The sequence below is a fragment of the Vigna unguiculata genome, chromosome 1 (genome assembly GCF_037176805.1).
Source record: "Vigna unguiculata cultivar grain cowpea cultivar isolate G323 ecotype 2 chromosome 1, ASM3717680v1, whole genome shotgun sequence".
NCBI lineage: Eukaryota > Viridiplantae > Streptophyta > Magnoliopsida > Fabales > Fabaceae > Vigna > Vigna unguiculata.
The window spans coordinates 36,810,958-36,824,908 of NC_140792.1; the positions used below are offsets into that span (position 1 = coordinate 36,810,958).

The following is a 13,951-nucleotide window of genomic DNA, read 5'->3' on the forward strand; positions in this document are numbered from 1 at the left end:
AGAATATTATTTTTTTTATTCTTAAAGACATCATTTGTCCCAAGTTTCGTTTCTCTTTCTTCGATTTGGTCATATTTTTATGAAGGACAATGATATTTTGACAATTTTCTCTTATAATCTGATGTGACTTTTTTTGTGTTAAAATATCATTTTATTTTTTTAAGTTAAAAAAATATTAATTTGTATAAATTATGATCAATTTGATTATTTTTTGTGACGACATTTAAATTGTTAACCAAAAGTGAACAACGACAATCATGTGTCATTTCGTGATTTTTTTTATTTTTTAAATTTTTTAAAAAATTTTAAAAAATTGTTCACATCCAAGTCAACATTATGACACATGGCAGTGTCATATGTCAAGCAAGTGTCATTACCACATACAAAGTCAGTATTATTGTCACATATTTTATGTTTAATTCATACAAATTTTCGTTAATTTTATTCAAACAAATTGAATTGAATTGTCTTTTATTCTAACAAACTAAACTGAATTTAGTGAACCGAACAACGATATGAACCAACTGTTATGAACCAAACATTTTTTCTAATTACACTTTTGAATCAAACTATATTAATTTTAATTTGGACTATACTATTTTAACCGAATTGTACTATATCAATATTGTTCATAAAGTGTTTTTAAAAATGATAATATTAATTTCAATTCACTGTCGTGCTAAATTTAAATGTATAGTCAAAGTGATTAACAATACGAAGCAAAACTATTACATTTTATAAATTGTTTTCTACTTTTAATTTGTTTCATGTTTTCAAAGATTCGTATGAAAGTCAATTTCTCGAAGGAATTGGCTCAAAATAACAAATCCAACCAGCAAAGTATATGTTCAAATGAATCGAGAACAAAAAGCTATACACAAAAAACAAAAACAAGAATAGTTATTTTCACCATCATATAAAATAAAAATCATATTAAAACGAGATAATAATTTTGTAAATTAAAAGGAAAAAAGAAAATATAATAGAAAAATACAGGTAAATATAGATTTAAGTTATATAAAATAAATATTAAATATGTTTGTACACCTAACACAATTTTTTGCATGATCAAGGTTCTAGTTAGAAGCTTTAACCTTTATTTATTTATTAATATATATATATATATATATATATATATATATATATATATATATATATATCCGAATTCAATTTTAACCATTTTTTCTAATATATAATATTATAAATAATCCATAGTTCAATATAAGTTGATACATTATATCAAGTTTTAATTTGTAATTTAATAACTTATAATATTTTTGTTGATATTGATATTTATTACATATTTTTTGTATCATACATATTAATATGTATGATAAGAAAATATACAATAAAAATTAACATCAACAAAAATATTATAAATTATTAAATCTTGAAGTCTACCAAAATAATAGTGCAAAAATATGAGCACTTAAGTTTTGTAGGAACATGTCTAAAACTAAATCTTAGAAGTACAAGATAGAGATTGTCCATCATCAAGCAACTTCCCATCATTAAATTTTTCTTTTTTCTTTCACCATGATATTTCCATCAACCAATGGAGAGTTTAAAATAGAAATTGAATCATCCAATCAACCATTAGGCTCCCTTCAATTGAAGTCAAAGTATACTAATAAAGATTGATAAGGAGTAAAAGATGCAAAGAGAACATTGTCCTTTAAAAGTTTCTTAAAAAACAAATTTAATTGAAAAGTATCACAACATTAAAATCGAAAATATTTTATTGCTTACAAAAGAGCAACAATACGTAACTATTTTATATGATTTCATCGACAAAAGTAAATGATTTTAAGCAAAGAAACAATTATATACATTCGTTTAAAAATTCAAAAGAGGAAATACCGACTAAAAGTATAAAACTCCTATCTATACATTCGTTTAAAAAATAAGAAAAGAAAATTAGAGTTGACTCAAAATGAAAAAAGTTGAATATAAAGCATCTATACTAAACAAACAAGTAAAACCTATATTACATAAATTATCTTTTAATTTATTTATTCATTTTATTTATACTTATCACAAGTTAATGCATTTTCATAAAAAAAATAAAATAAAGAGAAAAATGGTCAGTTTTTGAACCAGAATAACCCTGTCCTAATATATAATTTTTTCTACCTCGAACAGAATTATTTCTCATAAAATATACCTAAAATTTACCAAAAGATACCATTTAACTAAATAAGTTAAACCAGACACGAATTAATTCATTTATCTAAAACTTTAAATTAAGTCAATAAGATAAAAATCACTTCAAATATTTTCTGTCGGAGCAAGAAGAAAAAAACATTTGTAACAGAAAAAAAGAAGTATGTATGTGCTCCGAAACATTATGAGAGTGCTCGAATTGGGCCGCACGAATATGACGGGTCGGTGTCGGGCGCCCATTCTAAAACCCTCGCTCTTCGCACTCACTGCTCTTCGCTTTTGTCTTCCTTCTCCTAAAACCCTCGCCTCTGTACTCCATAGTTAGGGATTTTCATTCTCCTCATCACTTCTTCAATGGCCACTCTTCTTCTCAGACACTCCTTTTCCACTTCTCGCCGCCTCTTCCCCTTAGCCTCTCAAATCCACTCTTCCGTATCTCGTTCTCCTCTCTCTACTCCCAATGACTCCACCTCCACCTCCTTCTATTCTTTCAATTCCAATCCATGGTGGAGATCCATGGCAACTTTCACCAGAACGTAACACTCTCGCTTTCTCTTTTTCGTCGCAAAATTTAAAATATACAAGTAACAGTAATCGTTATTAGTATGTCTTTTACTTGTTTTGTTCATCTTATTGTTTGACTTTGCAGGAAGCCTCACGTTAATGTCGGAACTATTGGACACGTGGATCATGGGAAGACCACGCTAACTGCGGCAATCACCAAGGTCTTGATTCACTCTTTGTTTAAATGTGTGTTGAGGTGGATGTTTTGGTGTTTATTACTCAATTAGGTTTGATCAGGTGCTTGCGGATGAAGGGAAGGCTAAGGCTGTGGCCTTTGATGAAATTGACAAGGCTCCTGAAGAGAAGAAGAGAGGAATCACCATTGCAACGGTATGGAATCGCACTCTTTTGGTCTTGCAATCGATTGTGTTGTTTTCTGTTGATATGTATGCTTGCTCTATATTTCGGTTTTCAGGCTCATGTGGAGTATGAGACTGCAAAACGACATTATGCGCATGTGGACTGCCCTGGACACGCGGATTATGTTAAAGTAAGCTTTCAAATTTGGTTTAGTTTCTCTAAGAATGTTTTTTTTTATTGGAGTTATCAATTGCCTAACGGAAGCTGGGTGGCTAAGTTGTGGCGAACAAATTTAAGCAATTTTACCTTGTATAATAGTTAATTGTGGAATTTAGCATATTTTAGTGCTTGTGTAGCCTGACCTTCTTTTCAAAATGAGATGGAAAATTTATGCTAGGAATTTGGAAGTAGATTAGTTTGTAACAAAATATATTTTATAGGTATTGATTACACTGTATATTGGCAACAACTGCATTTGTCAGATTCCTATTTTCCATGAATGCTGGTGGGTTTAGCATTCCAGCTTGCCTTGATGTACTTACTAGATGGTTTATCTAATGGTTTTATTTAGTTTAAATAACAAATTAATTCTTGTTCACTGTATGCTTTATAATTGTCTGTTTTTTTTTCAGAATATAATTACGGGAGCTGCCCAGATGGATGGTGGTATACTTGTTGTATCTGCACCTGATGGACCAATGCCTCAAACCAAGGAGCACATTCTTCTTGCTCGCCAAGTAGGTATTCTACTGATGTGGTTTGTATATATATACCTAGAACGTCTACACCTTTCTCCTTACTTCTAGATTGACATATTTTATCGTTAAATGTATTATGCAGGTTGGTGTGCCATCTCTTGTTTGCTTTCTAAATAAAGTTGATGCTGTTGATGATCCAGAGTTGTTAGAGCTTGTAGAAATGGAGTTACGTGGTAGGGTGTTTCTCTAAGGCTTCTCTTCTCTTGTCCATGCTCAGAAAATGAATAAACCTGCTTAAGTTTCTGTAATCTTTGTGTTTGCTAAAATATGTTTTTATGATAATGTTTTTTGCAGAGCTACTGAGCTTCCACAAGTTCCCTGGGGATGAAATCCTGATCATTAGAGGTTCAGCGTTGTCTGCTTTACAGGGTACAAATGACGAGATTGGAAGACAGGCCATTCTAAAATTAATGGATGTTGTAGATGCATACATTCTTGACACTGTTCGCCAACTTGACAAGCCCTTCCTAATGCCAATTGAAGATGTGTTCTCAATTCAGGTAAAAGGACCTGAACTTTATTTTTTGGGTTAATTTTTGAAGAAAGCAGATTCATTGAAGTAAAGATGGCCTCAGTTATAAAATTGTTACAATTTGTAATGTAAGTCTTGTGTTTTTATCATGTTCTATCACTTTCCATCTGCTCCAGTATAAACACCGTTTAGGTAACGACACTGTTTAAGAAGTACTATTTATTATTATTCTGTTTACGTTAAAATTGCTTTAAATTCCTTATATGCTCCTTCAGTTCACTCAAACTACAGCAATTATTGATGTGCTTAACATCATAAGCAGATGGGATTATGAACACTGGAGCATATGTGGAATAGATGTTTATAATACCGGTCATCTTTGTAACTATGGTCACTTTAACAAATTCTTTCTTGTTCTTCTAAATCTCTAGTTAGGTGAAGGATAAAATTTCAAAATCTTAAATTTCAAATTCTTAATTCGGTCTAGGGTTTTTGAAGAATAAAAAAGGAAAGGAGGTAGCATTTGTTACGGCCTTGCTCTTTGTAATGATATGACGCAGTGGTAATTTAAATCTTAACATAGTGCTTTAAAAACTGTTGTCTCATATAATTGTTTTTATTCCCTTAAAGAGAATATCAAAATTTCTATTTTCAACACTTAGTTCTCTCAAAATCTGCATTTGTTTCATTACATATATTGGATTGTATGGACATAAATAAATATGGGGGCAATGGTTTCCATCATTTCAGCTGCTTTATATTTTTCATTTGTGATGAAGGGACGTGGAACAGTTGCCACTGGCCGTGTTGAACAAGGCGTCATTAAAGTCGGTGAAGAAGTAGAGGTGTTGGGTCTAATGCAGGTATGTATGTTCATTGAGTCATTTCCTATATATAGCTGCCCTCTGATCCTTCCTGTTAATAAACTGATATTAATTATTCTTTCAATAAAAACACTACAGATTAATCAGAAACCTTTCATTAAAGACAAAACATCAATGTATATTAATTTCTTACAAACAAACAATAAACCAGTCGAAATTATTCCCCCCAAATAAACATTTCACATTTACTGTGCTTGAAATAGAAAAAAATGTAAAGTATAATAATGCTTGCATGGCTTAGGATCTTATTTTCATGCAGTATATATAACAGAATATTGGATGGACCCACATGTCAAATCACTCTCTTTGAGGTTCCCTGGTTTATCAATGGTCACCGTCTGTTGAAGGAACCATGCTTCCTCATGCTTGATGTACTTCTCAACTTCTTCTTCGAACTCTTGATAAAATTCGAAAACTGGTCGTTTAGGTTATCCCTAGCATTAGCCTCGTCATCATCTCGTAGTGGTACAGGTGTAACGTTGCTCTGCTCCCGACCGATGTGGGACACGGTTCTAAGTTTACCCTTGGCACGTCGAATGAAACTGTTGAAAGTTTCATCGTTATCAAGTGAGGTGTTATCTGAGTTCGCCGCACGACCATGTTGTCCCTTCCAAGCGCGTGTGGTCTCTACTGCTGGATTAGCAGCACGCCACCTCATCCTTGGATCATATCCAGCTTCACTTGAAGCAACTCTTGTTGCCTTTCCATGAACCTTTGAACATGATGAGTTCCTGTTCCATGATGCAGGTTGGTTTGAAAAGTGTTCGATGCAAGGTATATGGTTTCTCGACAAACTTGGTTAAGCTCAAATGATTATAAGTTGAGTTAGTGTAACTTGTTTTATAGTGTGTTATGAGGGTGTAAATGGAAGATTATGAACTAAAATAAGAAAGAAATAGTGACATGTTTTGAATAGGTATGTGTATGAGGACTAATTGTTTTTCGTAGGAGCTATCCAGTTAAGATTCTGAACAGCGATTAAGAAGAGCTTTTTCTAATTTTCCACGGAATATAATGGTGTCAAACTCCAAAACAACCAAGTACTGATGTATATACAGTAACATTGAACCATGGCCAAAGTTGACGGCTTAGTCCTAATCTTCTCAAGGAAATAAAATAAAAGGAAGAGATTTTCTTTAAGTACTTGATAATTCTATGGTTAGTATTGTATACTGCTGTTTTAATTATCTGTTATTATCATAATAAAAAGCAAAAAAAATAAACATTAACATTTATCTCTTTCATCAAAAATCAGTATCTTCCTCTCCCACCCTCACAAACATGAGAGTTTTCCATGGAGCAGCTAGATGGTATCAGATTCCAAGAGGACCCTTCTTCAGAATTGGCGAAATAAACAAAAGTTTCAGTTGCAGCTTGCAAGAATCACGTCATTCCCATATATATAAGATGCTTATGTGGTTATGGGTAATTATTATTCGTGTGTCTTTATGTGGAAATTAAACAACTCATCGCACTTGTTGAATTTTAAATTACAATCAGAGAGCCAGAATGTAAGTGGCTCCTACCATACCAAACATTAAAACGAATATGTTTCTGGAATTTTATTTTTGCATGTTCATGGTGTAGTGTATCAACCGTAGTTAAATTTATCTCAATCTAACGTTGCTGGTTGAGTATTGCTTCCACATTTATCTCAGTTAATAGATAGTTTAACGTTGTCATGTTCTTTCACAAAAGACAGAAAGAGAGGGGGGGAAAGCGAGTCCAAGTCATGCAGCTCGAAAGAAACAAAGTTCTAATTTTCAACTCACGCCAAAGATTTCTTCTTTCTTAATCCATTTACTCTTCCCGGTTCCACCGCTGATTTATGTCACTACCACCATCTTTTAGAAAACAAACCATTATGTACCAAACTTGACACTTCTAGAACCAGTTATTTTGACTCAAATTCAAAATACTGGACCAGCTTTTCTGATTCCCGTAAGTGTTTTTTTAAGGTGGGACGGTTGTTATTAGAGAGAACTTTGACTACACTAAGGTTCGAAACTACTTTATTACACCTAACAATCACATGCAAGAACTTATCTGCTTTTTCATAATGGTAATGGGGTTTTGAATTTACCACCATTAATAAAAGACTTGAAAATTAGTTCACTATGTAACCAAGTAGAGTTAACAATAAACTATACTTTGAAATGGCGTATTTTAGAGACTAGAAGAAAAAAAATTTCTTGCGAATGTTACTGTATTATAGTTAATGGGCTCCCTATATTTAGAGAAGTAATATTTTTTTATTTGTTTTATTATTATATTAAATTTATAATTTTAGAATTTATAATTAGTTGGTCATTTAATAAATTATTAAAGAATATATTATGTTTAAAGTATTACTTCTCTGAATAATTATTTTATTCATTTGATTTATTATTAAACTGATTTACCGTAAAAATAAAAATATATTTCAACTCTAACCTTTAATATCTAATAAATTATTATTTTAGTTCTTAAATAGTATTATTAGTTTTTTAAATTTAAAATCTTCATACAAATCTCTAAAATGCTCGAATTCTATATTGAATCGATTTAACCCACGGTATGTATTTCTAAAGATTATTTTTAAAATTATTTGATTTTTAAAATAAATAGATAATTATTTCTTTTAATGTGTGTCCTTATACACATATGTTGTCTATTGTAATATTTATCTATTATAATATAACAACCCTGCAGAAGAGTGATACAAAATATCATGAGGCGGACCTTCAAAGATAATGCATCAGAATTAATATACAAAATATGAACTCTTCTTTGATTGTTTTCAGGTTTAGCTATTGAGTCAGGACATCATAAGACGGGGCTGGAGGGCCACTGCAAGGTGACAAGATGAAACTGTCACAGCAAAGAATGGTCCATCTTGTAAGTGAAAGAGATTGTAAGAAGATTTGTTGCAGCTGCAGTTGAAGGGATTATATTTTGGCATTTTTTAGCTTAGTTCAAATACTACCAAATATATTCCAGTGATAAACAAGTGAAAGCAGTGATGCATACCTTTAGTCCCTCATTGAAAAGCCATTAAAAAAAAGCAGTCTTAAACGTTGACAATAAAGCAGCATAATAATGTCTCAATGGTTTCAACTTTCAAGTACCACCTAAGATTTACTAATGCAACCCACGTTCTTCTTGATTTTTTCTCTCTTAATAGTAGAAGGTGGAAGGGAGTAAAAGGAAACTCGATATCAATCCTATTGAGGCACATACAAATTTGACTAATTAATGCTCAGCGATTTAAAAGCTAAACAAGGGTGCTCGAAGATGAATACAGGCTAATTTTACAATTCAACGTTGGAGCATATCCCAGTTGGGGAACAAGTCAACAAGATCAAGAAAAGTATACTCTGCATACCTCTTTAAAGGAGCAGTCAAAGTGGATTGCTTATTTTCGTGTGGATCTTCCAAGGTTCTTATGACCACCAAATTACCATGGGAAAGAAAGATGCATAATCAATAAACAGATACAATAAACGAGCCATCTTCATTACTACAATGAGACATTCCATGGTTATGCACAACACTATCTAAATAATTTCAGTATTAGAACCCTGCGGAAGAGTGAAAAAACAGAATTGAAGGTATGGTTATGCCTCCAGATAATGACCCTTGTATGCTACTAATAACTCCTCTGCATTTTCTCTGAACTGTGATATATACTTGTCCAAGAACATCTCCTCAGACAAGCACAACACATGAATATAACTGGGGACTTTCTTGCAGAGATTTTTTGATTTCAACAGTTGGAAGACTTTATATCGAGGAAGCACGCGATCCTCCATGCTGTACATTAAAATCTTAGGCTGGTGAATAAGGACTGACTTGGGCAGCATAACTGTATGCAAGAAGAATTTCATTCCAACTTTCAACTTCTTCTCTGATGTTCTAAACAAAGTCGGGGTTCTCTTGAACATTTGCAGGCCCTCATCCTTCGAAAAACCAAAACAATTAATTAGTTTCAACTTTCTCTCAAATGTTTTATCGCTCAAACAACTTAATGTATGAATTGCATGGACAAGCATTCTTGAATTTTCACGGAAACCCAAGTCTACAGCTCGAGAAACATTGTTTTCAATAGTAGACCGCTGTGCAACGAAAAGCCTTGGATGAAGTTTGAGTAGCAATGAAAGATGAGTCCAAAGAATGCCACAACTCTCCAAGAAGACGACATTCTCCATAATTCTTTTGTACTTTGGGAGTATCCAGCCACATCTGTGCAAAACAAGAATAAAATCTTTCTGGTCGTAGACAATTTTCCTAATAGCTTCAACTGAGGGGACCAATGTTTTCTTCAAGCTATGAGTCAAAATGGAGGGATTCTTTGAAATGAAGCTGCATAACTCGTAACCCTGGAATCCAGACATCTGAAAGAGCTGAATTTTGGGTCTCAAGATTTTCTCAACGTTTGTAAACAGTATCTGGGGTCTTTGACGAATCAGGGAGAGAATCTGGCTTTGGGAAAAGCCTATTTGTTTGAAGAAAGTGAGCACTAATAAGGGGTTTTGAGGGAATCTGAACCCTGAAACACGTTTGGAGACATAAAGGGATTGGGTTCTGGAGAACTGCAAGTCGGAATTCAGGTAATCAATTATTGAAGTGGTTTCGTTGAAGTGTAGGCAACGACTTTTGGTTGAGAAAGAGAGGAAGAATGTCATAGACTGATAAGAGACATGATTGAAAAGAGAAGATGAAACAGCATGGTGTGACTTGAGAGACTGCATTAGTTCTGTGATCGTAGATAGTAGATGAATGAATGCTTTGTTTAGAATCAACCAAAAAATAACGTATTATTTAGGTTGTCTATTTCGAATTTGAAGTCACCAAACGTTGGCAGCCCTAATCAAGATAATCCCCAAATCTGATTCTCAAGGGTTTCAAAGAACCCTAAATCCCCAATTTCTTTAACCTTTCGTCTCTCGCTTGGATTTCAAACCCTTCTTCTTCATTGAGCACGGCCAAATCACGATGAAGAAGACTGAACCCTTTCTTGAAGTTGCGTTCTCGTCGACGGTGGGTTGCTTCGCGGGGGTCTGTCTGGTCTGGTTTTTTGCAGGTACCGTGGTGGCTGTCGCATTGGCGCAATCGACATCGATTTCTGTCACGGTGGCCTGCGGTTCTGTTTGGAACGGAGGTGGAGGATTCTCGCAATGTAGGTGTGTTCGCGTCTGGTTTCGCGTCTTCTCCGGGCAGCTTTTTTTGTCGCAGGTGGCTGCGTGGTGGCCGGCGCCGCAGTGATGGGGATTTCGCGTCAGAAAGTGCCCTCGTCGTCGATCTGATTCGCAGTGGTTCTGAAACGCGTGGCTTCGTCAACGTGTGGTGGTTCGTTGTGGCAGCCTGGTTTCGTGAGACATCTGCTGGCTCTGGTTTCGTCGCAGCGGAGGTGGCTCGCAACACCGATCTGGTTGTGTTTGCGTAGGTGGCTCGCGACGGCGGCGATCTGGTTCGGGACGGCGGCTTCGCAAGCGGCAATTTGATTTTCCAGGCCCTTTTTTTGGCCGTCAATGGCTGTGGTTTGCTCTAAAGTGTGCCGGCAGAGATTCCGTTTAGGGGTTAGTTCATGCGCGTGGGAGAAGATAAAAACCTGATAAAATTTTTGTATTAAAATAAATACCTATAAATATTTAGTTTCAGTATAAATAAAATATTCAATGTTTTGGTAGTTTAATATTTTTTGTGAGTAAATTAAATCAAGAAGTTAACAAAATATTCAAGTTTAATACTTTTTGCAGTTAATGATCATAGTTAGTGAAAAATGTTAAACATCAGTGTTTATGTATATCATGCGAATATTGGTTGTTCCAAAAGAAAATTAATATTTGGCCAGATTACATACATGTGATGGTAAAATGTGATAATTAGAAGGTTTTGTTTTGGTTGATGATAAATCAATCCAAAGATGAATAAGATGGGTTTGTTGTTTGACATACTTCATTATCAATGTTTAGTCGTTACAACAAAATATTCTTAGTAGTTAATATTATTTATATTGTTGTCCAAAGAATATTGATGATGCATTAGATGTCTTGAGATGTGTTAAACCATTATTTAAATATATTTATAATTATTTATTTTTATGATGTGACATGGGTGTTTTACTTTTTTAATAATATTTGCTTTATTAGGAGTTAGTCACTTTTGTGGTTTATGTTTTATGTTTAAGTTTGTGTATGCCTACATTGTATTTATGCTTTCATAAACTAGCATGTTTGTCTCCTAAATTATTAAGCTTTCCAAGTTTATGCAAGGATCAAATGTGTTGGATTGATAGAAGACCAAGGAACAAACAACAAAACCCTAAGTTCAGCTCTGCACCTAGAGCTAAGCAACATTCGGGTTTGGCTGGATTCAGCCCAACCGGATTAATCGAGGATATGGGTAATTTCGGACATCACACAAACGTAAGCCAGCCCACACTTCACCGGAAGAAGACAACACCTTTGTGTGATAGGAAAGCGCAACACCTTCCAATGAGCACGAGGAATGAGCAAATTCTGAAGAAAAGAGGGAAGTTGTAGATAAAAGGTGAAGAGGTCGGGGGAAGAGAATATTATTTTTTTTATTCTTAAAGACATCATTTGTCCCAAGTTTCGTTTCTCTTTCTTCGATTTGGTCATATTTTTATGAAGGACAATGATATTTTGACAATTTTCTCTTATAATCTGATGTGACTTTTTTTATGTGTTAAAATATTTATATAAATTATGATCAATTTGATTATTTTTTGTGACGACATTTAAATTGTTAACCAAAAGTGAACAACGACAATCATGTGTCATTTCGTTATTTTTTTTATTTTTTAAATTTTTTAAAAAATTTTAAAAAATTGTTCACATCCAAGTCAACATTATGACACATGGCAGTGTCATATGTCAAGCAAGTGTCATTACCACATACAAAGTCAGTATTATTGTCACATATTTTATATTTAATTCATACAAATTTTCGTTAATTTTATTCAAACAAATTGAATTGAATTGTCTTTTATTCTAACAAACTAAACTGAATTTAGTGAACCGAACAACGATATGAACCAACTGTTATGAACCAAACATTTTTTCTAATTACATTTTTGAATCAAACTATATTAATTTTAATTTGGACTATACTATTTTAACCGAATTGTACTATATCAATATTGTTCATAAAGTGTTTTTAAAAATGATAATATTAATTTCAATTCACTATCGTGCTAAATTTAAATGTATAGTCAAAGTGATTAACAATACGAAGCAAAACTATTACATTTTATAAATTGTTTTCTACTTTTAATTTGTTTCATGTTTTCAAAGATTCGTATGAAAGCCAATTTCTCGAAGGAATTGGCTCAAAATAACAAATCCAACCAGCAAAGTATATGTTCAAATGAATCGAGAACAAAAAGCTATACACAAAAAACAAAAACAAGAATAGTTATTTTCACCATCATATAAAATAAAAATCATATTACAACGAGATAATAATTTTGTAAATTAAAAGGAAAAAAGAAAATATAATAGAAAAATACAGGTAAATATAGATTTAAGTTATATAAAATAAATATTAAATTTGTTTGTACACCTAACACAATTTTTTGCATGATCAAGGTTCTAGTTAGAAGCTTTAACCTTTATTTATTTATTAATATATATATATATATATATATATATATATATATATATATATATATATATATATATATATATATATATATATATCGGAATTCAATTTTAACCATTTTTTCTAATATATAATATTATAAATAATCCATAGTTCAATATAAGTTGATACATTATATCAAGTTTTAATTTGTAATTTAATAACTTATAATATTTTTGTTGATATTGATATTTATTACATATTTTTTGTATCATACATATTAATATGTATGATAAGAAAATATACAATAAAAATTAACATCAACAAAAATATTATAAATTATTAAATCTTGAAGTCTACCAAAATAATAGTGCAAAAATATGAGCACTTAAGTTTTGTAGGAACATGTCTAAAACTAAATCTTAGAAGTACAAGATAGAGATTGTCCATCATCAAGCAACTTCCCATCATTAAATTTTTCTTTTTTCTTTCACCATGATATTTCCATCAACCAAAGGAGAGTTTAAAATAGAAATTGAATCATCCAATCAACCATTAGGCTCCCTTCAATTGAAGTCAAAGTATACTAATAAAGATTGATAAGGAGTAAAAGATGCAAAGAGAACATTGTCCTTTAAAAGTTTCTTAAAAAACAAATTTAATTGAAAAGTATCACAACATTAAAATCGAAAATATTTTATTGCTTACAAAAGAGCAACAATACGTAACTATTTTATATGATTTCATCGACAAAAGCAAATGATTTTAAGCAAAGAAACAATTATATACATTCGTTTAAAAATTCAAAAGAGGAAATACCGACTAAAAGTATAAAACTCCTATCTATACATTCGTTTAAAAAATAAGAAAAGAAAATTAGAGTTGACTCAAAATGAAAAAAGTTGAATATAAAGCATCTATACTAAACAAACAAGTAAAACCTATATTACATAAATTATCTTTTAATTTATTTATTCATTTTATTTATACTTATCACAAGTTAATGCATTTTCATAAAAAAAATAAAATAAAGAGAAAAATGGTCAATTTTTGAACCAGAATAACCCTGTCCTAATATATAATTTTTTCTACCTCGAACAGAATTATTTCTCATAAAATATACCTAAAATTTACCAAAAGATACCATTTAACTAAATAAGTTAAACCAGACACGAATTAATTCATTTATCTAAAACTTTAAATTAAGTCAATAAGATAAAAATCAC

General features: G+C 31.9%; 2 protein-coding genes across 2 annotated transcripts; one reads left to right on the forward strand and one right to left on the reverse strand.

Annotated features, from left to right (window-relative positions):
- The first annotated feature begins 2,517 nt into the window (after window positions 1-2,517).
- Window positions 2,518-5,954, forward strand: LOC146888941 (elongation factor Tu, mitochondrial-like). Its single transcript, XM_085666796.1, has 10 exons — window positions 2,518-2,699; window positions 2,813-2,888; window positions 2,965-3,057; window positions 3,143-3,217; window positions 3,660-3,764; window positions 3,868-3,958; window positions 4,080-4,285; window positions 5,037-5,120; window positions 5,489-5,836; window positions 5,889-5,954. Exons 1-10 carry the CDS (start codon window positions 2,518-2,520, stop codon window positions 5,952-5,954), a joined length of 1,326 nt encoding a protein of 441 aa, XP_085522922.1.
- A 2,783-nt stretch (window positions 5,955-8,737) lies between these two features.
- On the reverse strand, window positions 8,738-9,871 carry LOC146888942 (uncharacterized). The gene has a single exon (XM_085672202.1). The coding sequence runs from the start codon at window positions 9,869-9,871 to the stop codon at window positions 8,738-8,740; it is 1,134 nt and encodes a 377-aa protein (XP_085528328.1).
- Between the last annotated feature and the right edge of the window lie 4,080 nt (window positions 9,872-13,951).